This window comes from Dendrobium catenatum, unplaced genomic scaffold (genome assembly GCF_001605985.2).
Source record: "Dendrobium catenatum unplaced genomic scaffold, ASM160598v2 fragScaff_scaffold_621, whole genome shotgun sequence".
Taxonomy (NCBI): domain Eukaryota; kingdom Viridiplantae; phylum Streptophyta; class Magnoliopsida; order Asparagales; family Orchidaceae; genus Dendrobium; species Dendrobium catenatum.
The window spans coordinates 30,317,288-30,343,838 of NW_021319083.1; the positions used below are offsets into that span (position 1 = coordinate 30,317,288).

The following is a 26,551-nucleotide window of genomic DNA, read 5'->3' on the forward strand; positions in this document are numbered from 1 at the left end:
AGTATGAGTAAAACTGAATTACAATTCAACAATGCATTTTTAGTTAGTTTCCTAAAAAGAAACTAATTTATAAGTCATTTTGGAAATATTTAAAAAATATTTTTTTAATTTATATGATCTTATAAAAATATACAAATGCGTCTAATATAAATTAATAATAATAATCATTATATTTTTACTGATATTTACATAAAATTCTATTTTTTTTTCCCACGGTGTTGTGGATAAAGTCTGCACCTTTACCATCTTCCACTGCAACTGAGCTCCGCTACTTGCGGGTGTAGTGAGCCCCCCGTCGCAGTTCTTCTCATGGCGACTATCGGCTTCCAATCGCTCCGAATTCGAAGCCCTCGACCGCATTCACCAGTATCAACTGCCATCTCTTATCCCCGATCCATCTCCATCCCGCTCACGCCGTCGAGGAGATTGCTCTCTGCCACCGCCTCAACACACCGACGCTTCAACTTGATTAGGCCGGCGAGCTCCGTCACGTCGCCCAATGACAGCGTAGTGCTCGAACCGGAGGCAGCTGAGGAAGAAGACGATGAAGTCGATCCGATGTCGGAGGTGTGTTTCTTGGACCTGGATGGTGATCGGACGGTGGGGAGCATCACGGAGTGGGAGTTGGACTTCTGTTCGAGGCCTATTTTGGACGAGAGGGGGAAGAAGGTGTGGGAATTGGTGGTATGCGATTCGTCTCTGTCCCTTCAGTACACCAAGTACTTTCCCAACAATGTCATCAACAGCATCACTCTCAGGGACGCTATTGCTTCCATCACCCAAGAGCTCGGTGTGCCCTTTCCCGAAAAGATTCGATTTTTCAGGTCTCTCTTTCTCTCTCTTTTCCCTCTACCTTGCTTGTATCTATTTGTTTTTTATTTGGAGAAAACGTGACTAGGATTGCTTTTCCTCTTGTAGATCGCAGATGCAAACTATTATAACCAAAGCTTGCAACGAGTTGGGAATAAAACCAGTTCCTAGTAAACGGGTATGTTATAATTGATGAACCCCCAAAAACACAAAATAATTATGCTTATATTACTTCCTAAATGGTTGCGCTTCATGACCATTTAATTATCTGGTGTATCAGTACCGAAATAAATCCGGCCCATTGCCATGATTTTGAGTCTTCCATTTTGTTTTTGTTTCTTTCAAACCTTCTTCCCCAAGTAGCTTACTGTAAACTGCCATAACCTGTTGCTTTCATTTTTTTTACTCTGTTCTGCTTCGATTTTAAGTATCATCCATGCCTCTGAGATACATAAGGAGTTTTTAGAGGAATTGTTGATTATGATTTCGAAGGGCTTTCTCAAGACGGTGGATTGTGTTTACCTTTATTTCAAAGTTGAACTTGCTTGAAAGGCTCTCACTGAATCTCCTTACTGTGAAATGTGAATATATTGATTGATCTATGAATGACTGCTCTATAGTTTGATGCATATCGTCCTTTACCAAGTAGTTTTGATTGGTTGAAATGCTTGGTGGCAGCACTATATTCACAGTGTGTAAACCTATAAAATCCAACTAATAACTTTGAGATGAGAATCGTGGGTTGAAACATGAACTTCTAAAGATGTGATTTCAGGGACATCTTTCTTATTTCTTGAAATTTTTTGGAAAATAAGACTCGATATCTAAGAAATGAGTACTCGTTGTTATGTTCTCTCTCTTAGTGTCTTAGCTTGTTGGTGACTATCAGATCTCAAGTTCTAAGCCTTTCCAATTGACTGAACAAACTTAAAAGTGTTGTTGTTGAAATAATGGATATGATTACTTAAAATATTAGGCATGGACGTTGACTTCTTGATTTTGTAATTAGAATTTTAGAAATGCGAACTCCGTATTTCAATTTCATTATTTTTTCTTAATTTTGTTACTAAAATAATGACTTTGATTACTAAATATCTAAGAATGATTAATAGTATAGTAACATGGTTATTAATATTCAAGAAATGAGTACTGATTATTTGAATATAATTATTGTTGTTTTGAATATGATCATTTTAAAATTTTCTTCAACTGCTCAGTTCTCCGACAACAATGATCCATATAAGTGAGCATCAACATTATCTGTCACGTCTTCAATTGGTTGACACTTTGGAGGATCCCTTTTTATTTTTTTCTCGCTTGAATACGGAAGTAGGAGCACTCATATATCTATTTCAAGCAAGTTCAAATTTGAAATAGAGGTAAACAGAAGCCATCATCTTCGACATGAAATAATACTTGAATGAGGGGATGTTGTTATGTGAGCTCTAATGAATGTATGTTTTTATATGACTACATGCACAACAAAAGATTGATAAAGATCTCATTCACCATGATAGGAGGACTTATATAAAAATTGATAGATGCTTCATAAAAAAACTTCAACAATATTGATATATTATCCACAACATAAATTTGTATTCAATTGAATCAATTTTATAGAACTTCGAGCTAAATTAAAATTTGTCAATAAGATTGAATATTCCATAAATTAGATCAACTAGTTTTTCCTCTTTCATCTCTTTTAAGACATAAACTCTTCTTTCCATCTAAATCTAAAAAAGTTTTCTTATGGGTACTAGAAAGCTATAGAGTTGAAAAACAGACAACAACTATAGAGATAAGTATAGTTGTAACGTTTATTTATTTTCTCAATTATGTTATTTTTCATTTTCTCGTTAATCATGTCTTGAAGCGTCAAACTACCTCCAAATACATGTATATACAAAACAATAAACTTAACGGCACATAACATACATTTGTCAATATAATAATGAAATTATTTTGATGTATTTTTTAATTGACGGGTGATCTTTTTTTGTCTTAATTTTTTAAGGGTATAATAAATGGACCGTTATTTAAAGAGAAAAGAACTTGTAGAGATTGATATTAATAATTTCTCAGCTGATCCTGAATTTCGATTTACAATTTGGAGTGAAGATGTTAATGATAGAGATAAAATTCAAAGAGCATATCTGTTGAAGGGACCCTATAAATGAAAAAGTCATCAAATGCCCTAAATATTATTTGAAGATATTGCACGTATATTTAATCTTAAATGGTTTTATGAATGTGCTGATTGGTTAGAGTACGTGTAGAAATATACAATTTTTTTTTCTTTAGTACTACCTATTCAAGTTTCAGAGCAAATTATTCAAGGCCAATGTGGTGGAAACTCATTTATCGGGGAAGAGTTTAAAAATATGAAAAAAAAAACTATTAAGTCACGTTGGAGAGCATAATAGTATACATAATAAGATTTAATGAAGAATCAAGAATACAGTCTTCATGCTTTATGGTTGAGTAAAGATGAGAAGATTTTTTTAACACAGTTATTGATATGTAACTTCAAGAGCTAAATAATAGATACTTTGAAGCTAGTACTGAGTTACTTCTTTGTGTTTTCTTTCTAAATCCAAGTAGTTCATTTTTTGATTATGATAAGGAAAAATTAATTAGCCTGTAGAGCTATATTCAACAGAATTTTCTGTAGTTGAACTTATGACTCTAGAGCACCACAATTCACATACATTTCTTATATGTATACAAGAGAGTTCTCATATTTGAGTAGCATTACTGATCTTGCAAAACTATTTATTAAAATTAAGAAAGATGTTGTGTATCCCTTAGTTTACAGGTTTATTGTCTTGACATTAGCTTTGCCAGCTGTCACTGCTACAGTAGAGATAACGTTTTATGTAATGAAATCATTAAACATTGATTACGCAGTAAAATGGGTGATGATTAGCTCAGCAATTGTCTAGTGTCATATATTGAGAAAGAAGTATTTGACTTAATTCCAAATGAAGTTGTAATGCAATATTATCATAAAATATAAAATAGAATGCAATGCTTGTATTTTTTTAATTTAAGAATTATAACGCCATGTGAGAATTTGATTTAAATTTTGTGTTATATGCATTTTTATTTTTTTCTAAGCATGTCCCCACTAAGAATTAAGGCTGGTTCCGCCCCTATTTGCATGAGAGCTCGAGAAGCTTCTTCACTGATGTAAATTGGATATCTAGTCAATCGGATTCTCTAAGTCTGGGATAGAGTACTTCTAGTTGTGATTTGAGATTTCCTTGTGTGGGAGCACTAGGAAATGGAAAACACATTTATCATGCATGAAGAGTGCTTTTAAGAGAACTGAATTCATAAGTTGTGCCTATAGTGAAGGAGGATGGGTGTTCATTCATTTCTTATATTTTTTACGCCAAATTACCTTAAATGATGCACATGGAAAGGTACTTAAACTTTATAGAGTGAGCTTATGCGGGCTGCCATATTTTTTGCTACTAACTACAAACAAATTTGATAGACAGCGATCTATTTCCGTTTTCTTTCAGAACTCCATACCTAATAGGTATAATTTATGGTTGTGTTGGTACATGCCATGATGTTTAGCACTTTTTGTTTTCTATTAGTTCATGTTATTGTTGTTTTTAAGTTATTATTATTATTTTTTTATTTTTTTATTTTTATTTTTATTGTTTTTAAGTTATTATGATTTACAAGATATTTTTTATGCTGATAGCTGTCCTCTGATGACTTAATAGTGCATTTCATTGCTTCTATGGCTAGAAGAGCGTTACGAGACTGTATATACTCGTCATCCTGGCTTTCAAAAAGGATCTAAGCCTCTTCTCGCATTGGACAATCCATTTCCTATGGAACTTCCCGAAAACCTTTTTGGAGAAAGATGGGCTTTTGTCCAATTGCCGTATTCAGGTAAATGTTCAAAATCATAAAAAGTCCATTTATCAGATAGAATTTTTGCCTCGACAGCATTTTTCATTTTTGTCTTCACTCTACAAGCCTTCATCCTATCTCTTCTGTATCCACATGATTTAATCACCAAACTTTAGTAACGATAATTACTATAATTTTATATAACTAACCATATATGCACATCTGTGATGCAAACAATTTAATGTTTGCGTAGAACATGGAAAATAAAATGGTTATATGCACAATGCATCAAATGAAATTAATATTTATTGTGTTCTAGAATATTTGCAATAGGAGAGAAATAATCAATTATATTAGTTTTGAACATGAATTATGCGAGCAGTCTCAGGAATTGTAATGATAAGTAACATGATTTCTTCTGTGGAATTCTGGTAAGGAAAATTCACAAGGATTTGGCCAATTGAAATAGTTTCATTAGTTATAGTCGGGAATCACAAAGGGCCACCTGTCGCAATTGGAGATGATTTGACTACAATGTAAATGACTTGAACTACGAGAAGCGTCTGTTATGATAGTAAAAGTCCGAAGGTGTCAAATTTGATGGTGGATGTTGGATGATTACAAATGTTGAGTGATGACATGCATCAGAAGTTGTGTTGGAGTGCATCTATTAACAAACATTGGGTAACCCAAAGTAGTCAACATGGTTGTTCTCCTGAAAGGAATAGTGACTAGGTGTGACATCCCAAATCCAAGGAAGGCAGTTAGAAGAGGGTGGAGAATGATTGGTAGGGTAGAGGTCTATATAAGGAGTGGCTTATGATAAGCTTTAGGAGAAAAAAAGGATATGATTGAACTACATCGCATGTCAAAGGAGCAGGAAATTATACTAGACTATAAAAGTAAAAGGTTAGGTTGAATATGTTAGGCACCTTTTTGCGTATAGGAAAAATTTCTTTGTTAACTACACCATTAAATGTTTTCATGGCGTTGCTATCTTTGGATGGGTGAATCCTAATAAGTTACATCAAAATGAATAGCATTGTGAGTTTTGGCCTCATATGGGATGAACCAAGCCAAAATGGATAATCTCTCTCATAATATGAGTTGTGTCATTACAAGTACTATCAAAGCCTGACCTCCTCTAGTACGATATATGGTTTGGGGACGAGCCAAGCTGAAGTTGATGGGCTTGTGGCATCTTGAATTTAAAAGGGATGATTTGAAGAGGCTGGGGAGTGATCATCAAGATATAGGCCATGATATGGAGTAACTCCTAGCAACCCTCTAAGATGACATGCTTCCATTAGAAAATGTGGGCATGAATAAAATAAATCTCATTTTAGAAGGGAGGGATATAAAATTGGCTAGTTATCTCTACGCAGGGCTTTAGCTTTAGGCAAGTTGTAATTATTTCTCTTTTATTTTAATACTTTTTCTTTGGGTTAAATTTCAAAATAGCCCCCGACTATTAAAATATGACCATTTTAGCCCCCAAGTATAACATTGCTCCAATTTGATCCCTCGACTATACAAAATTGATCCAAAATGGCTCCTTTGCGACTAAATTGAGATTAATTTTGTAAAGTCGAGGAACTAAATTGGGATCAAATTTATATCACAATTACAATATGAGGGATTATTTTGATTCAATTTTATGAAGTCGAGGGATTAAATTGGGACAACGTGATAGTCTGAGACTAAATTGGCCAACACGAATAGTTTGGAAATTATATTGAGCTTTTTCTACTTTTTTTTCTGTGTTTTCCATGATTTGTGTTTATGCTTGTAACAATGTAGGTTATAATATTAGCTAAACCATATAAATCCAAGTATTATTGTCATTTTGGTTGTTTAATTATTTCTTTATTGTATTTATATGCGTGATGCTAGTTTCGTTTTTACTAGATTAGTCGAAGTGCTTTATTTTACGTTTTCAAATTGAGTAATTTGGGCACTTCAGTTACAACTTAGCATTTGTGAATCACTTAGACGTCAGCCTCCAAAGAAGGACGTTATCACCATAGTGACTGAATTTTTTGTTAAATGGCCTTGTTGTGCTTAGAAAATTTTCTTGATCATTCATCTAGCATACAATTAAACTTGAGATAAATTGGAATTCTCATATCGACAGTTATTGAATGAAAGCTGAAATCTAATATTAGTTGGATGCAGGATGCATCAATATCTAATGCTAGAATCGAAATGAGCCTTCTGAACTTTATATAGATTAATCTCTCCCCAGATTCTGTAGTTGGAGTTTCATGCACCTCTGTATTCCATATTAAACTAAAAGGCTAATTATAACTTCCACAAATATGCCAATAAAGGTAATCTAGCAATTAGGAGGTTGCAAATGTACTTTAACCTTGGAAGTGTAGAAATCACAAGAGTTGAGGTCATCTACTCCTTGAAGTTCTTTGAGTTATGGTTTGATCCATATAACCAATTGCGGCGAAGTCAGATGTTATCAATTACTCATCCAAACTAAGAAGAAAATGAAATAGAAAACGAAGAAGATGATAACATAAAGAGAACAACGGAGGAACGGAATTTGGTGCAATTCCACTAATTCTTTTCAAACTTCAGACTTGGAATTACCGAAGTGAGAGAAGTTCATTTTGGAAAGTTCAATATTGTAATCAAAGGTTCCTCAAAATCCAAGGGTTGATAATCATGTATGGATCTTGAATTAATACAAAACTAATGGGAACCTACTGTACTTTTCATGTAATGCACTAATGTATACATTCTTGCTCAATAAACCATTTATTGGATCTCACAGAAGGTACCTTACAGTATGTTACAGTAGAAGGTATGGCATGTTCCCCTTCTGAGTTCTGAAAACCATTCAATTGCTCTAAATTAAAAAAAAAAGCAACTGATTGGTGTTCCTTTCTTAGAGGAGCTTCATATCAACATATGACAAATTTCGCTTGAATATCAAGTATTCTCTTGGAATATGCATCATACATGCCAATTTTCCGTCCATGCTCAGCCTCCTGAATGCCCTTCGCAAGCCTTTTGACAGAATACAATTTTGATATTCCTCCTTTAATTTATGCCCTCTCTCAGATTAAGCTCATATTCTAACAAGCCTTTGAATCTAATTTGCTTTGACATCTATTTTTTATGTAATTAACGAGTGCTCCAATGTTCTTTCTCAAGATAAATGACTCATAATTCCTATATTTTCAGCTGTTAGAGAGGAAGTCTCATCACTAGAGAAAAGAAGAGCATTTGGTGGAACTCTAGATTTGGATCTTTTGGGCCTAGAAATTGAAGACAAAACCTTAGTTCCTGGTGTTGCTGTTGCATCGTCCCGTGCAAAACCTCTGGCAGGTACAATTTTCTTCCCTTCAGATTCATTAAGCTTCCATGAAGCCACTAATAACCATACATTAGTTATGCAGGTTGGTAAGCATACATGAATCACCATCTTTCATTTGTTAATTACTCATTGCACTTGGCTGCAATTATAACTGCGATCAATTCTATCTGGAGCCATTCCTATTCCGGTCAATATCAGTTCAAAAGATCAGCTCAAATCTCCAGTTGAGCCAAGCCTGATCATAAGATAGTTTGATCTCTTTTCGATCCAGGATTAGAAATAATAGTTCATTTTCAATAGATTTTGGATTTAAGACAAATTCCTAGCACAAGTTACAAACAACCACCTGTACACATATAGATACATATATAGCAGTGCTTATGTATCGACTGGCTTGGACTGGCTTGGACTGGCTTGATTTGATCTTGACCTGGCTCAATTTAAAAACTGTCAAATACCATCCCAACCATTCTAGCCGTCCCTTGGTGATGCAGGACTACTTAGATGAGATGTTTATGTATTCATTTAGGCATTGCACAACTCTTAGATTAGAATAAATTTAGAAAGCAATTACTAGCAATTCTCAACGAAGGTTCAAAACAAATAAGGAGGTACTTTGCTTAGGTGAGATTACATGCTCTGAGTTTTAAAGCTTTCAAGGTAAATAAGAAAATCAAACAACGCAAAATAGTAGGCTTCAAATTAAATCCCTAATCTAACAACGAGACGTAGGATGCATAGAAGATTACACTCAATTCCTACAAATGACTAGGCTTGGCAAGAGCAATTGAAGGCGTGAATCTCCCTCTCCAAGGGATCTCTCCAAAGCTCTCCAAGAACTCTCAAATGCTCTCAAACACAAGTGCAGGAAAAATTCTTAATAATCATTCATTAGTTCAAAACAAAGAAAATGAGGCTATAAATAGCCTGGTACAAAGACTCAAGAAAATAAAAGACCAACTTGCCCTTTGGGCTTACATGCGACCACTCCCATGAAAGGGGTACAAAGGGAAATAATAACGACACCTAAGCAAATAAGAAAATGCATAAATAAAATAAAATACAATCATGACTCATAAATACAAGGACTCGATCGTGGCCGTAGATCGGCGGCCACGTCTCTGATAAACCTTCCACGCTGATCTGATGTCCCCATCACTTGGCTCTTGATCCTATGGCCTGGATGGGGATCTGTGGGAGGATCACGCCGATCTCTTTCTATATTTGGGTGGCGGATTTAGGAAGGATTATATTAAGGCAAGTATGCATGATTATGTAGTTATTTGTTTCTTTATCAAGACATCTTGTATAGATCTATAAATAGGGATAATTTTGTATAATAAAATTAAGCATTTTCCTTCCAATTCTCTGAATTTAACATGGTGTCAGAGTAAGGCATTTGGGTCTTCTTCAAAAATGAGAGCGTGAGAGAGGGAGAGCTGGTTCTTGCGTTTTGTTCCTGCTTGTGTGTGTCTAGGACAGCCGAGCAAGTGAGAGGGCTTCCCCTTTGCGGTTTTCTATGAGCGGCTCTTGTGCGTGCCTACCTGTTGGCCAAGCGAGTGAAGAAGAGGAGAGAGAGAGAGAGAGAGAGAGAGAGAGAGAGAGAGAGAGAGAGAGCATGAACTATGTGTGTGTGCGCCTGAGCAGGGATGACTAGCCCTCATGCATGTACTAGAGCTGAAACGAGCAAGGAACAACCGGTTGAAGAGCTGTTGTACACGCCATCAAATCCTCCACTCTAAGAGCCCCTCCTTACCCAAAATCCTGACCGCTTCTGCATGTTCTCAATCCATTACCCTCAAATCTGGGAGATGTCCAAGAAGGCTAAAGCCTCCTTATGGACAACAGACGAAGTCGACCTCTCCCAAGATCTTCGCCATTGTGATCGATCCATCAAATTGGCAAACGCCACTTCGTAACCCACATTCTTGTCTTCTTCGTTGTCGTTGATGGAATCGTCATTGAGAACCTTGCCAGTCGGATTTGGATTGAAATCGGCTCGTTGTATTAAATTTCCAAAGCTCACCAATAGAGCAATCCTGGTACGTGGAGTTGCCCAGACGATGCGTGCTGTGGAGAAGAAGATGGCTTTCTTGGTGATAAGGCAATTTACTGCTACGATCCACAACGTGCTTACGGTGACCGAAGAGTTGGGAGCATGTTGATGGTGAAATACGTTACTTCCCTAAGTAGGGAGTCGATCATAGATATCGAAGGTGAGGCTATAGAGAGATTAGAAGCACTTTATCCTACCCTAAAAGAGCTAGCACTTGCTGTTTCTCCAAGTTCCCACCACTGGTCTTCATTGTCAGATTATGAGGAATACATGTTCCTCCCACAAGCCTTCATTGTTATTTTGAGGAATACAAGTTCCCACCACTACCCTTTATTGCTGGAATTCTGAGGAATACATGTTCTCACCATCGGCCTTCATTGTTAAAATTCTGAGGAATGCATGTTCTCATCACCAGCCTTCATTCATGGAATTCTGAGGAATATATGTACCCACGACTAGCCTTCATTATCGGAATTCTAATGATTATTGGTCATGCTTCCTTCATGCATCCAAGACCGAGGAGAGAGAGAGTGGGAGTGCTCCTTTCACGTGTAATGTATGGAGTAGACCGAGTAGAAGCGAGAGAAGTCGAGTGCATGAGACCTTGTGTGCGTATGTAAAGAGTTGAGAGTTTCCTCTTGTGAGGGTTTAGGACCGGGACAAGTAATAGTGCAAGACTTGCACTTCTTCCTGCGATCAGACCAAAGGGATCATGCCTTGTGTGCGCCTGAATGGGGTCGATCAAACAGGAGTGTTCTGGTGGAGTCGGATGACTGATTTGCATTGGGCTGAAGGCTGGCTAGATCGAACGGAAGGAGATTTGTGTACTGAATGCTGAGCCGCTTGAGGGTTGAGACATGTTTTTTCTGTTGCTATCCCTGAAGCTTATTGTAACCCTTAAAATATGTTTATTTTTTCTTTCTACTACCACGTCTTCATTGTCGACATTCCATTATTGGAGTTATCCTATCTATCTAACCTTAATTGTTGCCCTGCTTAATATAGTTTTACCTTTCTGGGATTGATTAACAAGCTTGGAATGACAAATATAAATTCTCCAATTTGAGGGGGAGTGTCAAATACGGTCCCAGCCATCCTAGTCGTCCCTTGGCTCTTGATCCTATGGCTAGGATGGGGATCAGTGGGATGATCACCTAGTTCATACTTCATGTTGATCTCCTTCTATATTTGGGTGGCTGCTTTAGGAAGGATTATATTAAAGCAATTATGCATGTTTATGTAGTTCTTTATTTCTTTATTAAGACGTCTTGTATCTATTTATAAATTGGGATAATTTTGCAGAATAAAATTAAGCATTTTCCTTCTAATTATATGAATTTAACAAGGTCATCCTGAAGTTTGAGCAATATTTGATTTCCAAGTCAAATTCACAATCTGATCTGCTATGGCTGGTAAAATCTGTGGTGATTTTGATATTTCTAGCTTGGATGAATGGATTGGAGGTTGATTCAATGGAGGTAGATACCAGCAGAGCATGTCTGATCTTATCAGCTGGTGTAGCAACCAGATATGTCTACGCTACATACAAAAAAACTGCTGTAACAACTAAAGAGGCTGAAGCATGGGAAGCAGCCAAGAAAGCATGTGGAGGCCTGCATTTTCTTGCCATTCAAGAGAACTTAGATTCAGATGATTGTGTTGGCTTTTGGCTCTTACTGGACTTACCTCCTCCCCCAGTGTAAATGCAACAGATTTTGCAGCTGAATCATCTATATAAGGTAAATACTACATTGTGTTGGCCTTTTAATTTATGCATAAAATGTGCACAAATCATAATGTAGTACATTAAATGTTTTTCTTTTCTAGATTTCACATTTAATGAGAGTCTCACTTGTAGAGTTACTTATGTGTCTTTGTTACGGTTCAAAGAAATTTAGATTTTTTTTTGGAACAACTTTTTTACTGTTTCTCAAAGTAGCTTTCTAGCACAAAAATTAAAATTTTTTATTAAAAAGTTGTTTTTATAAAGTAGTAAGAAAGCCATCCCAAATGAAGCCTTAATTTCTCATGATGGATTATAAACATAATTTCTTAAAGGATTCATGTCATTATTATTCGACAAGTTCTATGCTGGCTGTCGACTACCTAACATAATTCTCCATTTTTCTCATCCAGGACTTGGGACCTAGCAACGATAGTGTTAAACGTAGTATGAATTTTTTTTTGTCGGGATTTTATCATAATTTTATGATATTGGGCTTCGAAATCTTTGCTTGTTTTTATGAGCCATAGCCATGAATTCTTACTTCAGTGCTATTTCTAGCAATCTTTGCTTGTTTTTTACTTCTCCATGTGACAAGATTTACTGACATGAATAAATAATAGTCAGACAGTTATGAACTTAGCCCAATTTGTATTCATGAATATGTTTATTCTCCTGTTTATCTCCTTTTTTGAAGAACAAGCCTTTTCTTAGGGGTCAAGTTTAGATTCCTTAGTATCATGTAGATTGCATCAAAACATTTCTTAGGCTTCGTTTGGGGCGACTTTCTTTCTACTTCTTAAAGCAGCTTTTTAGTATAAAAAAATTAATTTTATACTAAAAAACTGCTTTAAGAAGCTGTAAGAAAGCCGTCCCAAACAAAACCTTAGAGTATTCATAAATCGGTTGAGCACACTAATAGTGTAATAGATGATAAGATGAGTATTGAGAAATACATAATATTTTTTATCCAGATGCTAGAACATTTCTTAGAGATAGGATACGAAATGAGCATATACGTGAAAAGGTTGGAGTAGCTCCAGTAGAAGATAAGATTAGAGAAAGTCGCCTTAGATGGTTTGGTCACATAAAACGGCGGCCTTGCGATGACCCGGTTAGGAGAGTAGAAGTATTAGATTTGACTTATGTTAAGAAAGGTAGGGGTAGACCTAAAAAGACTTGGTTAGAAAATATTAGGAATGACCTTTCTTTATTAGATTTAAACGTAGGACACAATGGAGAAAAAGGATTCATGTAGCCGACCCCACGTAGTGGGATAAAGGCTTGATGTTGTTGTTGTTGTTGTTGTTGCTAGTACATTTCTTTGTTAACTTGGGAATTCTCACAATTTATTCCTATTTTTTTACTGTTCCATAGGAGTATTTGTGAGAGTGCTTATCATAATCCCTTACTTTTTTAAAGGTCCATCATATATTCTCATTAAGAGATAAAAATATACCTTTCTTCAATCTTGGGATTTTCATACCAAGAAAACATTTAAGGGAATTCAGATCCTTAATTCCAAATTCATTTGCTAAGATCTGTTTTAGGTTGGGTTTGGGACGGCTTTTGTATTGTTTCTTAAAGCAGCTTTCAAGTATAAAAATTAAAAATTTTTAACTAAAAAGCTGTTTTAAGAAGCAATAAGAAAATCATCCCAAATGAAATCTTAGGCTTCGTTTGGGACAACTTTTTTACCGCTATTAAAAATAGATTTCTAGTATAAAAATAAAAAAATTTGTATTTAAAAATTACTTTAAGAAGCAGTAAGAAAGTCATCCCAAATGAAGTCTTAGGCTTTGTTTGGGACGGCTTTCTTACTGCTTCTTAAAACAGTTTTTTAGTATCAAAATTAATGTTTTTCTACTAGAAAGTTACTTTAAGAAGCAGAGAAAAAGCTGTCCCAAATAAAATCTTAGGCTTCATTTGGGACAGCTTTCTGCCTGCTTTTTAAAGTGGCTTTCTAGTAAAAAATTAAAATCTATGTACTAGAAAGTTACTTTAAGAAGCAGAGAAAAAGCCGTCCCAAATAAAATCTTAGTCTCTTAGTTGTCAGCAATCTCAAATTTAGGAGGAATATTCATATACACTACTTCATGTTCTCTATTTAAAAAGTTTTTTTTTTTTAATTTTTTATTTTATTTAACGTCCAGTTGATGAATATGTCAGTCAAAATCATCTAAAAAATTCACAATTAGAGGGAGGATCTCCGAGAGATTTAGTCTTAGCAAAATGTTCAAAGGCTTTTTGTTAGAGATGTATTCATTGATCAAATATTTTATACAATATTTAATTCTCCTTATACTTTTCTTGTGGGCTGTTGGGGATTTTAATGTCTAACATGTTTGTTGTATGTGACTTTTTAATGTGGCCAAGGTTTTTAAAGCTTTGTTTTGGGATGATTTTCTTACCGCTTTTTAAAATAGCTTTCTAGTAAAAAAATAATTTTTTTTATGAAAAAAACTGTTAGACATTAAAATCCCATTTTTATACCATTTTTATTACATGTAGTATATTCATAAAAAAATATTTATCAAATTTATCGATCATTTTTTTTTTGTCAAAATGGATTTTAAAAGTATTGTATTTATTTTAAGATTTGTGTAATATATATTTTAATTGAATTTTTTATGTTTTGCAATCATTTTAAAACAAATTTAATTGTGGAGGATTAATTTACATAAAAAATTAGCATTATTTTATAAATAATAAGACCTAACAATTTCATATTTTAACATGCAAGAATATGCTTTAGATTTTGTTCGGAATAATTTTCTTACTAATTTTCACAATAATTTTCTTATAAAAATTTTCTCTAGCAACAATATTATATCATAGGCCCAATTAGAGACTGCTTCCAAATGGCTTGCTTTCCCTCAATCCAAACTGCATGCTTCATTTTCTCCTTTGCTCATCTCTCATAACTCGCAATCTCGAGCACAATTTTCTTTTTTTCCTTTTCGCTCCTCTCTGGGCATGTTATTTGCATTCTTAATTTTGATTTTACAACTCCTCTTAGCTCCAATAATGAGATGACAAACAGAACTATTTTAATGTATTTTGACATTCAAATGAGATGACAAACCGCCATAAAATTGATTGCTGGAAAATAAACTGTCTGAAAATCACCGGAAAATTATGCCAGTAATGGGTGATTTTCCTGCAGTGTTTTAGGCCACCCCCCCTGTGAATAAAACTTCTGGCTCTACCACTGGTTGTGAATATCATTTGGGTGGACAGCTCGTGAAACTACAAATGGTTGTATCCAGTTTGATTAGAGATTATTACATGTGAAGTTTGGACCAAACTCCATCTGATTTTTGTGAGTGCGAACAACAAAAGCACAATAAAAACTCAGCGGTGAATATTAACTACTGCATATATTTATAAAATTCGGATGATTCTTCGATCCAGAATCCGCACGGAATAATCTCTCCGGTTTGATTGGAGATGCCCTAAACCTACCAACAGTTTCATTGTTCTGCATTCAAAATGTACCTATTAACACACAGAAAAGCAAAATATGATAAATCCAAACCCATAGCCTACTTTGAACGGCGGTACCGACCAAGTGAAATAAAAAGCGTCAACTTTAATTTAGTTGTGGTTCCGATCCGCCGCCGTGAACTGATAGGAACCGTTCGAACCGCCGTTAGCGTCGCCGCCGGCGTTTCCAGCGGACTCAAGAAGGCGAATCTCCTTCTGCTGCAAAAGCAATAGCATCCGTTCGTTCTCCAGCCGAAGCCTCTCGTTCCTCAACCACGTCTTCTCCATTTCCCTTTCCTTATTGCTACTGAAACGTAGCCATTTGAATCTCTGCTTCTCTAGCTGTAGCGCCCGGTTCTGGTAAACAACCCGCTGTTCTTCGAGTTCCGCCGCCTTCATTCTCAGCCACTGTCTCTGCTGCTGTTCTCCCTGCACCGACGATGATCCCGAGGGCGAAGACAGTGATAACGACAATGGAGACGATGCTGCCGGCGACATCAAAGCCTTCCGCTTTGCCCCCAAGCTGCCGTTATCATCCTCCTCCTCATCATCACTTTCATCTTCGTTGTAGTCATCTTCTTCTTCTTCATCGTCTGCAACGTCGTCGTCATGGCAAAGGTGCCCGCTTTCTTCCTCTACGGTGCAGAGGCTGCCGCCCCCTTTTCGGATCTTGATAGTAGCCGGAGAAACAGAGGAGGAGTGATCCGGCTGTAGAGCGGCGGCGGAAGCGGAGAGGCAGGTGTTGTGATACGCGCACATCTCCCGGAAAAAGAGGTGTTTTGAGCTAAGGAGTTTGCGGGCTTCTGCCTTGGCTTTATGAGACAGGTGATCCATGGAGTCGAGGAGGGCGGGGTTTTCTACAACCTTACAAGCCGTTCCCTTTCCGAGGAGCTCATTCACCCGCTTGTAACGTTTGTTCAGATCGTTGAACTTATCCTCGCACTGTTGCGGCGAGACGTAGAATCCCTTCTCCAACATTGCCCTCGATACTGATTTCCACTTTCCTTTCTTCAGCTGCATTCCAGCCGCCGCCGCCGCGGCGGACGACGATGATAATTGCAAAGACGACGACTTTTTCCCCTTATGCTGTTGCTCGGGGCATTCAACGCCGGCGCCATCGTCTCCAACGCTGTGGACGACCCATACGAGAAGACGAACCATACTATCAGTCCACTTCATCCTCTGCCACGGCGATGGTGACTGCGGCTGCGAGACACGTTCAGCAGCAGCGGCTGCGGCCGTGGCGGTTGCTTCTTCTCCGAATCCGAGCTCATCCTCAGAGCTATGGGTTTGCTGCAGCTGCTTTCCTCTAACTCCACCGCAGCCATACGCGTGTTCGGATTGCAGCTGCGAAGCAAAAGGTGAAAGATTTCGCTGCTGTTGAGGTTGAGAGAGAGGATTTGGAGAAGGAAAAGCTTGATTTTGCTGTTGAAATGACATCTTTAAGCCAAGCATTCCGAGTCTTACGCTATCTTCTGTCAAAGCTTCCCACCTCCTTCTCGAACAGCTTAATCAAATCATCTTTCTTCTATGAGAAAGGGAGATCGAAAGAGGAGAAATGTGGTTAATTTCCTGTGGTTTCAGAGCCTCTCTGTAGTAAGGAAAATTTGTGAACTTTCTGTTGGGGCTCTGCATCTTCTTCAACAATGGAAGTTGTAGGCGGAGCTGCCGCGGTTTAGCCAGGAAGAAAACGGCGGGCGGTTTTGGACCAGTTTAAGTATTGGGAGCCGCAGATACAGTCATACAGCTAAGGGTTGGGGGGAATTACAAACAACACCTAAATTATACCTATTTACAGAAATAATATAAATATTTTTAAAATATCATATTTATGTATTTACACAAATTATAATCAAATCATTAAAAAATTATTAAAAAATATAAATTTTAATATTTTGGTGATAAATTGACAAATAGAAACTGAAAGATATTGATTTTACAAATATACAGAATTACACTGTACATAATTGATTTTCTTAAGGGAAAGATTTTGAATAGTATATTCTAATTAAATTTTAATCATGATAAATTTAAAATTACTATATCTATTTTAAAATTAATATAATAAAAAAATCCAGTCAAAATTTATATTATATTCATATGAAAATAATCTATTTTAGTATTCACATAAGAAAATAAGTCAGTATTTTCTACGTTAAAATTTTAATTTATAGTCCCCATTTCATTTTAAAGAAAAAATAACTTAAAAAATTCTTTTTTTTTTCAATAAAATTTAAATTTATTGAATTTAGTGTGGTATATTTTTTATATAATATTTAATTTAAAATAAATATAATGATTTTAATATTTATTTTGATTAAATTTTACTGACTAAAAAATTCTTATTACCTGAGGAATCCCGTGAACTTAAAAAAAAGAACTGCCATAGGATTTCTGCCCATGGTTTTGGTGGTTGTGAAGGGTGACTTCAAATCCTTAGGTTAAAGAGTTTAGTCTTTTAAGGTAAAACCGGTCCAGAGGTTTCTTATTATTATTATGCAAAATTTAATTTTTTTAATTTCTTAAATCTACAAGAAAGTAATATTAAAAAATAATTATTATTATAAATAAAAAAACAAAGCAATAAGAAAATAATAATATAAAATTTAAGAGAATTACATAATAAACATAAAGTTTTTATATATTTGCATATACACATTCTAAATTTCTATTTAAGCAAATCACACCAAAATATATACATAAAAATTACATTTTATTTTATATAAATAAATAAAAAATTTACATTCCAACTAAATACCCAATATAAGATTATGAAATAAAATACAATTAAAAGCCCCCTTAATTACTCCAAACCAAACATAAATAACATTATATTTACATGTTCCAGTTCTATGTGCATTGATTAACATTGGAATCATAATCAAACAGTTTTCCTCTGCAATCCCATTCTAACCAAAATATAAAAATAAAGGGCTGACCATAAACCCTAATCTTACACAACAGAATCCAATCAGAGCATTTGCTTTGTGGAAGGCCTGAGGAGTTGCTCTGTATCAGTGGTCTCTGCTCTGAGCAGATTGCCACTGCTGCTGCTGCTGTTGAAACCTTGGAAAAAGTAGATCATGGGTCTGCTTCTCAGCACTGAACTCTGATGTTGCCTGAGTAAATAGAAAACTAAAATGATCGCATAAATTCTAAGAAAATAAAAGAAGATTGGACTTGTTTTGGATGGAGAGATTATTCTGTGGAAAACTGTTTGAATTAGGTGCAACCACGTCATCCAATACCGAGCTCGGTAAAGAGCCGCGGTACCGAGTAGGAGGTGACGTGGTGCATTTTCGTTGGGCTCTGGACGGCGTTCGACATTCGCACAAAATAATTCATCCAGTCAAATGACTACGCTACAGATTTATGAGAAAGTGATCTGAAATTTTTTCCAGATAAAATTCTGGAAAAGAAATGTTAAGGCAAATTCAAAGGAATACCGCTTTGCATTGACTGTTTTTTCTATCAAAAGAACAATTAAAAAATGATCTCAAATGAAGTATAAATAAACAAAGTTACACAATAGACCAACGGGATTTTACAATCATATCAAACGAAAACAATTTGTTTGGCAGTAAATCTTTGTTCAGAACTTCTACAAAGTAAAGACGACTAAAGTGATTGTTTATAGAGTTATGAAGTAAATGTTCTGAAACACTTAAACACTTTTTCCACCAAACCAAACGGTTAAATTAACTTACAAGTTCTAAGGATGAAAATTTGGAAGAATAGACTCAGATGCGCACACATCCAACCAAATTTAAATATCCTATTAATAATGATAATAGCCAGTCGGCTGGCTTTCCGCTGGTAGATTCCTAGAGCCAAGAAAGTCAACTTTAACTAATCACATCCATAGTTGAAAGTAAACTGAAGCCGGGATATATTTTTCTCCTCACAAGAGAATTATCAACATTTTATTTAGATTTGATTATTAAGACCTTTAAATATAAGATCTAAATAATTCATTCTCTTTGACATCACTAAAATTAGTAGCATATATGACATCAAATTTTTTTTAAATTGTTCGAACCTGAATTGAATGTATCAAAATTTTCACAATGGATGGCTACGACTACATGTTGATTTCAAAATACAAGCTTTTAAATGGCTTGGAATAAAAAATATAGGCTTATGATGATATTTGAATGTATTAAGTTCTTTTGATTGGTGAAATATATGAGTTAGATCAAACTACTTTAAAAGTGTCTTTATATGATATTTCAACATCTTTATATTTTCATATATTTGACAGATTATTAACTCATCACAAAGATTGATTAACTTCAATCAAAATGTAATTCTTATGTTGTAGATCTCAATCAAAAATATATTCTTGAATTTGAAGATTATATAAAATAATTGATAAAAAAATAGAGATAAATGATCAAAATAATCTTCCTCTTTAAGGAGTTGAAAGATCAAATAATCCTTTAATATAATTGAAGATCATTTTAATCCTTCATAAGGAGTCAATGGGTCATTTTGATCATGTTCTCTAAAAAAATAACAGTGAGAGAAAATAATCATATCCATTGAATATTCTCAGATTATTTTATCATCTATTATATAATGATATGAATGATCATATTTATCATATATATAATTAGATTTAATTATATTTCGAAGATTCAAATATTTGATTTGATCATGATATGATTAGATTTGATTATATGACAAATTATTAGATTTGAATTTATAATACATTGTTTCCAATCATATAAAATCCTATGTTATCCAAATAAGGGTACTATGTATTGAAGATAGATGATATTGATATTTGAAGTATGGTTGCATGACTCTCTCGCGCCCCCTTTTGTGTAAGAGATATACTAGACCTCTCTATAAGCATTGATTCCATTGTGTCCATTGTGTTCAATTCACATCATTTTGATATCCTGAATTTTTTTCCTCACTTCTATATCCCTTAATTTCCACCTCTACTGCGTTAGTTTTCACTTTGCATGCTATCTTACTTGAGGAAGGTTTTAGAGATGTTACAGGAGTACCAGCTCAGAGCCAATCTAAAAAAATATTGTTTTTCACAGGCCAGTGTGGAGTACTTGGGGCATGTAGTCTCGGGAGTAGCGGCGGATATGGCCAAAATTGAAGCTATGTTGAGAGAGTCATTGCCCAAGAATTTCAAAGAGTTGAGGGAATTCCTAGGGCTGACGGGCTACTACAGGATGTTTCTGAAGGGGTATAGCACCATCGCAAGGCCACTAACAAAACAGTTGAAGAAGGATGGGTTCTTATGAGGGGAGGCGGCCACAACATCTTTTGAGAAGGCCATGACCACTGTGCCAATCTTAGCCCTACAAGATTTCACTTAGGTCTTCATCGTGGAGATAGATGCCTCAGGATATGGATTGGGAGTAGTACTCATGCAGAGCCATCGACCTATCGCCAACTTCAGCCAAGTGATGATAGCTAGGGTCAGGCTGAAGTCAATCTAAAAGAGGGAATTGATGGCCATTGTGTTAGCCATAAAGAAGTGGCGACCCTACTTGTTAGGCCAGCATTTCATTGTTAGGACGGATCAACGGAGCCTAAAGTACTTGTTGGAGCAGAGGATGGTGACAGAGGAGCACCACAAATGGCTGTCAAAGTTGTTGGGATATGATTTTGAAATACAATATAAGCCAGGGATGAAGAACAAGGAAGTATATGCCTTGTCAAACTGTAGGGGGGGGGGGGGGGGGGGGGGGGGGGGGGGGTTACAGGCACTAGCAGTGTCAATACCACTGATGTTAGATTGAGAGATCATTAAGGAGGAGAGTGCGCATAACGAGGAGTTGGGAAGGATTAGAGCTGATTTATTGAAGGAGGTGAGTAGCCACCCACGATATTCTGTAGAAGGTGAAATGCTCCTGTGCCAGGGGAGATTCGTGATGCCTAGAACTTCAGTTCACATTCCATGCCTGCTCCAGGAGTTTTATGGGAACACTATTGGGGTCATTCAGGGGTGCAGAAGACATACAGGAGAGTAGCCTCAGAGTTGTACTGGAAGGGGATGCAGAAGGATATGGAGGAGTTGGTAGCCAGATGTGAGAACTATCAAAAGAACAAGTATATGACCATGTCTTCAGGAGTATTATTGCAACCTTTATCTCTCTACCAGGTTGGGTGTGAGAGGAGGTATCCATGGATTTTATAGATGGATTACCCCTATCAGAAGGATTCATAGTGATTTTGGTGGTAGTGGACTGACTGAGCAAGTATACTCAATTCATTTCCCTACGTGTCCCTACACGGCAGTAACGGTGGCATCAACTTTCATTAGGGAGGTGTTCAGAATGCATGGGATACCTCCATACCGGAATCTGTAATATCTGATAGGGATAAGGTATTCCTCAAATATTTTTGGAGGGAGCTATTCAGGATACAGGTAATAGTACTGAAGAGCACCGCCTATCACCCGCAGAAAGATGGGCAGATGGAGGTGGTCAATAGTGGCCTTAGAGACATACCTACGATGTTTTTTTGTTAGAGACCCCCAGGTTGTGGGCCAAGTGGTTAGCATGGGCAGAGTAGAGTGTTCCTGAAGCTCCGGCCTTACAAACAGAGGACGGTCGCTAACAGGAGAAACGAGAAGCTAGCTCCAAGATAATTTGGCCCTTATGAGATATAAGAGAAAATTGGGATAGTTACGTATCGTTTGAGGTTGCCCCTCACCGCCACCATACATGCAATGTTTTATGTATCACAACTGAGGAGAGTTGTAGGGGATCACACAGTGAGTTTAGAGTTGCCAGCAATATTGACTAAAGATTTCAAAGTGGTATTAGAACCCCTTGAGTTACAAGGGGTGCGCTAGGGAGGAGGGGTAAAGGAGGTATTGACCAAGTGGAGGGACCTTCCAGAGTATGATGCGACATGAGAGCCATACGAGAGGGTGCAACATCAATTTCCGTCTTTCCACCTTGAAAATAAGGCGGTTCTTTGGGAGCGGAGTATTGATACGCCTAGGCTGGTCCAAGAGGGGTCGGTCCAGTCGGCCCAACCCTTGGGCCGGCTCCAAACCTACAGCAGGTGGAAACCTGCTGGGCCGCAGGCTTGAATTGCCGCCCCCTTGGGGGTGGGGTCCACGGTTTAGGGAAGAGAGAGGGGGTTGTTTAGTTTTTTTGGTTATTTTTATGTTTGTTTTAATTAGGAGTTCGTATTAGGGCCAGGGCATCTTTTTGATGGCTAATTCCTAAAGTTCTCTTTTGTTTCTTGGGCTTTAACGACGTCTAGAAAGTTTTGGAGATATTGATCCTCCTCTCGAATAGGGCAAATTATTGCATCCGGTCACCGAACACGGAGATAGATCCGGATATTAATAAAATATTATTTTAAATTAAGAGCATCAAAAGCGCAGGTAAAGCGCAGTCAAAAGCGCAGGTAAAACGCTGTCAAAGTGCACCTAAAGCGCAGTCAAAGCGCAGTCAAAAGCGCAGGTGACGTGACATGTTTTTATTGGATGTCCGAACCTATTATGCACGTCCAGTGACCGGATGCAAAAATTTTCCCTCGAATAGAGGATCGTTTGTATCATGCTATTTCTTTTCATTTCCTAGCAATCCAGAGCGTTTTTCTTGTGTTTTCATTTATAAAAACCTAAAAATCTTCTTGGTTAACCCGCATAATTTCTGATTTCAGAAATTATTCTCCTGTTTTCCTAATGTTTCCTATCATATCCATCCTGAACACTCCCTATGCAACACCTTGTAACCCCATGCCTCCATGCCACATCCTGAAAGTTTGGAGGAAGATCTCAGCTTCATTTTGCATGCCATTAAGTAGCATCTTAAGGAAATATAGATTGTAAAGTATCAACTTTAAGAAAAGACAAGAATCAAAAGATATTAAATGAGATTGTGAGGAAAAATTAGAGAGGAAATAAAAATAGAATAAATTATACAGTTTAATAAGGCGCAATTTGTGCTTAATTTGTATCCAACTTGTGTTTGTGTCAAGCATCTTGGCATCCAAGAAGGATAGGCGCCTTTAGAGTAGGAGCAGACTCCAAGAGAAGAAGAGGAGAAAGAAGAGAGATGAGAAAATGAAGAAAGCAGATGTCTTATTTCCTGAATTCTATTACAACATTTGAAGTCTATTTATAGTGTTTACATAAACTAGTTTTGGGTTTCATAAAGGATTAGACTAGCTTGTTCAATCCAAGTAAAATAAAGAATGAAAAATGGGTTTAAGACCAGTTTAATTCTGAAGTAAATTGTACCATGAGTTGTTATAACCGTTCTGTTATTGTAGTGTGCCCAATATTTCAAAGATTTGCTTCCTTCTTCATCTATGATAGACTTTAAATATTTTATGATAATGTTACGCTTGGACCGGTCCCAGCTGGACCGGTCCGATTCTACGCCCGGCGGTCCAAAGCCGGGCGGAACCCATTCGCAGAAACGGCGGAAGAAGAGGCGGGCTAGGAGGATTTTGAGTGTTTCGTTGGAGGGAAATTTTGAATGAGGGTGTTTATGTAATTTGTATCTTTCCTTTTGCTTTAATTAGGGAGATGGGGGGAATTAGGGTTATCTTGAATTTAAATCTTCATTTGAGATCTAGGTTTTGGTGTTCTTAGGCTCTCGGCTACGGCTAGAGATTTGGAGAGTTTTTCCTTCCTCTCGAATTGAAGGAAAATTGTATCTTGCTTGTTGTTTGCAACTACTAGTGGAATACAATCGTTTGCAATTGTTTTCCTACGTTTTCCATCAGTTTTTCTTCAGTTTTCCACTGTTTTCACTGTGTTCCTGCGCCGGACAGCAATTTGCTTGGAGAGTTGTTGCAAGAAGTGCATAGGAAATACTTGATTTCAAGTATTTCCTATCAAATTGGTATCAGAGTGTCGATTTGGGACCACCGGCAGCTGAAATTATGAAATTTTTCAGCAAGTTTATCTTTTCCGGAAGAAGATTTTTTGGGATCCGTTAGAAGAGCGATGGCCGGAAAGAAGGTGGACGTCTAGGAAGGCGAAATCGATCAATTGAAAACCGATTTGGAAGAAAGATTTTTTGAATTTCAAAATCAGATCACCACCAACAACGAAAGGTTGGAGGGAAAATTTACGGCAATTGAAGAAATGATGAAGAAATTACTTGAGATGAAGACTAATCTGTCGACATCGGAAGCAAGAGAGACTACTGGAGACCACGGCGTAGGAGGAAATCCAAACCCGCGTAGGGGGAGGAGGAATCAGGATGTAGAGATCCTTGAGGGAGACGACAACATGCCACCTCTAGAGCCACTTTCTAGAGAGGAGATGAGCATGGGAACTGATCGTCGAGGTGCTGATTTTCAACGTCGAGGTGCTGATTTTGAAAGGGGAAGAGGGGAATATGACGACGGACTCGAATACCAACGTCGGAGGGAGGACCGGGACACTTGGGGAGCACCTCATCTTCGAGGAATGGGAGGTTATGGAGAGTACCGGGGTAACGGAAGGGATCCGAAGGTGAGGAAGTTGAAGATGCCTATCTTTGAGGGGGAAGATGGCCATGGTTGGATATACAAGATGGAGCGTTACTTTGCTGTCAACGGGTTGACAGACGATGAGAAGCTGACGGCGACAGGATTGTGTCTGGAGGGGAAGGCGTTGGCCTGGTATCAGTGGCGAGACAGGAGAGAGCCTATCAGGAATTGGAGAGAGTTCAAGGATTATTTATTAGAGCGTTTCCGAGCCAATGGGGGAGGAGACTTCTATGAGCAGTTCTTTGCACTGACTCAGGAGGGGACCGTGGCTGACTATCGGTACAGATTCGAGTATTTGGCTAGCCGTTTGGATCACATCTCAGAGTCATCCCTAGAGGGGAATTTCATGAATGGGCTCAAACCGGAGATACGAACAGCTGTCAGAGTGTTCGAGCCAAGGAATTTAGGCAAGGCTATGGAGCTTGCACAATTGGTGGAAGATCAGAAGAGATCAGAAAGAGGAGCTCGAGGCAACTACCCAGGGGGATCGTACAAGATGACTACTGTGGTATTACCCTCCAAAGGGGTAGCGCCAGGTGGTCAGAAGGAAGCACCCAAGGAAAAGACTGGAGGAGGAAATGGGGGACAGTTCAAAAGGCTGACCGAAAAAGAAATGCAGGAAAAGAAAGCAAAGGGGTTGTGCTTCAGATGCGATGAGAAGTACATGCCGGGGCACAGGTGCAAGGACCGGTCTCTTCAGGTTCTCCTCGTTTGTGAAGATGAGGAAGACGAAGAGAGAGGTGGAAATGACCCCGAGGTGGAGGAGGATGAGAAGTTGCATCTAGATGTACCAGAAGTCTCTCTGAACTCAGTAGTGAGACTCACTTCGAGTCACACTATGAAGGTGAAAGGAGAGATCTCTGGTCGCGAGGTTGTGGTGTTGATAGACAGTGGAGCGACACACAATTTCATTTCCACCCAGATTGTCGATGTGATGGGGATGGAGCTAGTGGATACCGGAGGTTACGGGGTAATGATGGGCACCGGAAAGGTGGAGATGGGTCGAGGTGTCTGCCGAGGAGTAGTATTGAAGATTCAAGGGATCCAGGTAAAGGAAGACTTCCTTCCCTTGGAATTGGGGAGTACGGATGTCATCCTTGGGATGAAATGGCTGCAGACACTGAGAGAGACCAAAATCAATTGGGAAACACTAAGGATGGAGATGGTGGTTAGGGGCAGGAAGAGAACGATTCAGGGTGATTCCGGGCTGACCAAGACAGGGGTTTCTCTCAAATCCCTCATCAGAACTATTCGTGAGGAAGGAGGAGGCTTCTTAGTAGAGTTGCACCGCCTGGAAGGAGTCAGATTGGAGGAGGAAGTCAATGTTCCCTCTGCAGTACAGCCGCTCATACAACAGTTCAGCGAAGTCTTTCAACCACCCCAGGGGTTACATCCTCAGAGAGAGTTGGAGCATGCCATTACTCTGAAAGAAGGCGAGACTCCAATCAGCGTTCGTCCTTACTGCTATCCACAGATTCAGAAAGATGAGATTGAAAAGCTGATCCGGGAAATACTGGAGGCAGAGATTATCAGACCCAGCAACAACCCTTTTTCTAGTCCCGTCATCCTAGTCAAGAAGAAGGACGGGAGTTGGAGATTTTGTGTGGATTACAGGGCTCTGAATAAAGGCATTGTACCAGACAAGTTCTCAATTCCTGTGATTGATGAGCTATTGGACGAGCTACATGGTGCAGTGATGTTCTCTAAGCTAGATCTAAAATCTGGATACCACCAGATCAGGATGAAGGAGATTGATGTTCCAAAGACAGCGTTCAGGACTCATGAAGGGCACTATGAATTTCTG

The 26,551-nt window shown here is 37.6% G+C and overlaps 3 protein-coding genes across 7 annotated transcripts in view; 1 reads left to right on the plus strand and 2 right to left on the minus strand.

Annotated features, from left to right (window-relative positions):
- The first annotated feature begins 227 nt into the window (after nucleotides 1-227).
- On the plus strand, nucleotides 228-12,432 carry LOC110096394 (protein TAB2 homolog, chloroplastic). 4 transcript variants are annotated; one of them, XM_020822322.2, is made up of 6 exons: nucleotides 231-824; nucleotides 919-988; nucleotides 4,548-4,719; nucleotides 7,879-8,022; nucleotides 11,511-11,806; nucleotides 12,204-12,432. In XM_020822322.2, the coding sequence occupies exons 1-5, from the start codon at nucleotides 310-312 to the stop codon at nucleotides 11,768-11,770; spliced, it is 1,161 nt and encodes a 386-aa protein (XP_020677981.1). In that variant the 5' UTR covers nucleotides 231-309; the 3' UTR covers nucleotides 11,771-11,806; nucleotides 12,204-12,432. The 4 variants fall into 4 exon arrangements, with proteins under 4 accessions (XP_028551131.1, XP_028551132.1, XP_020677981.1 ...); XM_028695299.1 differs by lacking the exon at nucleotides 12,204-12,432 and having other exon boundaries at nucleotides 229-824; nucleotides 11,414-11,550; XM_020822320.1 differs by lacking the exon at nucleotides 12,204-12,432 and having other exon boundaries at nucleotides 11,511-11,934.
- A 2,737-nt stretch (nucleotides 12,433-15,169) lies between these two features.
- On the minus strand, nucleotides 15,170-17,028 carry LOC110096393. The gene has a single exon (XM_020822319.2). It carries the CDS (start codon nucleotides 16,729-16,731, stop codon nucleotides 15,388-15,390), a length of 1,344 nt encoding a protein of 447 aa, XP_020677978.1. The 5' UTR covers nucleotides 16,732-17,028; the 3' UTR covers nucleotides 15,170-15,387.
- Nucleotides 17,029-18,053: 1,025 nt separating this feature from the next.
- The window catches only part of LOC110096367 (uncharacterized protein At3g49140), a 24,253-nt gene continuing 15,755 nt past the window's right edge, over nucleotides 18,054-26,551 (minus strand). For both annotated transcript variants that reach the window (XM_020822272.2, XM_020822273.2), the window contains exon 12: nucleotides 18,054-18,395. In XM_020822272.2, the coding sequence (XP_020677931.1) occupies nucleotides 18,291-18,395 (105 nt within the window). In that variant the 3' untranslated portion in view covers nucleotides 18,054-18,290. The remainder of the gene's footprint in view (nucleotides 18,396-26,551) is intronic.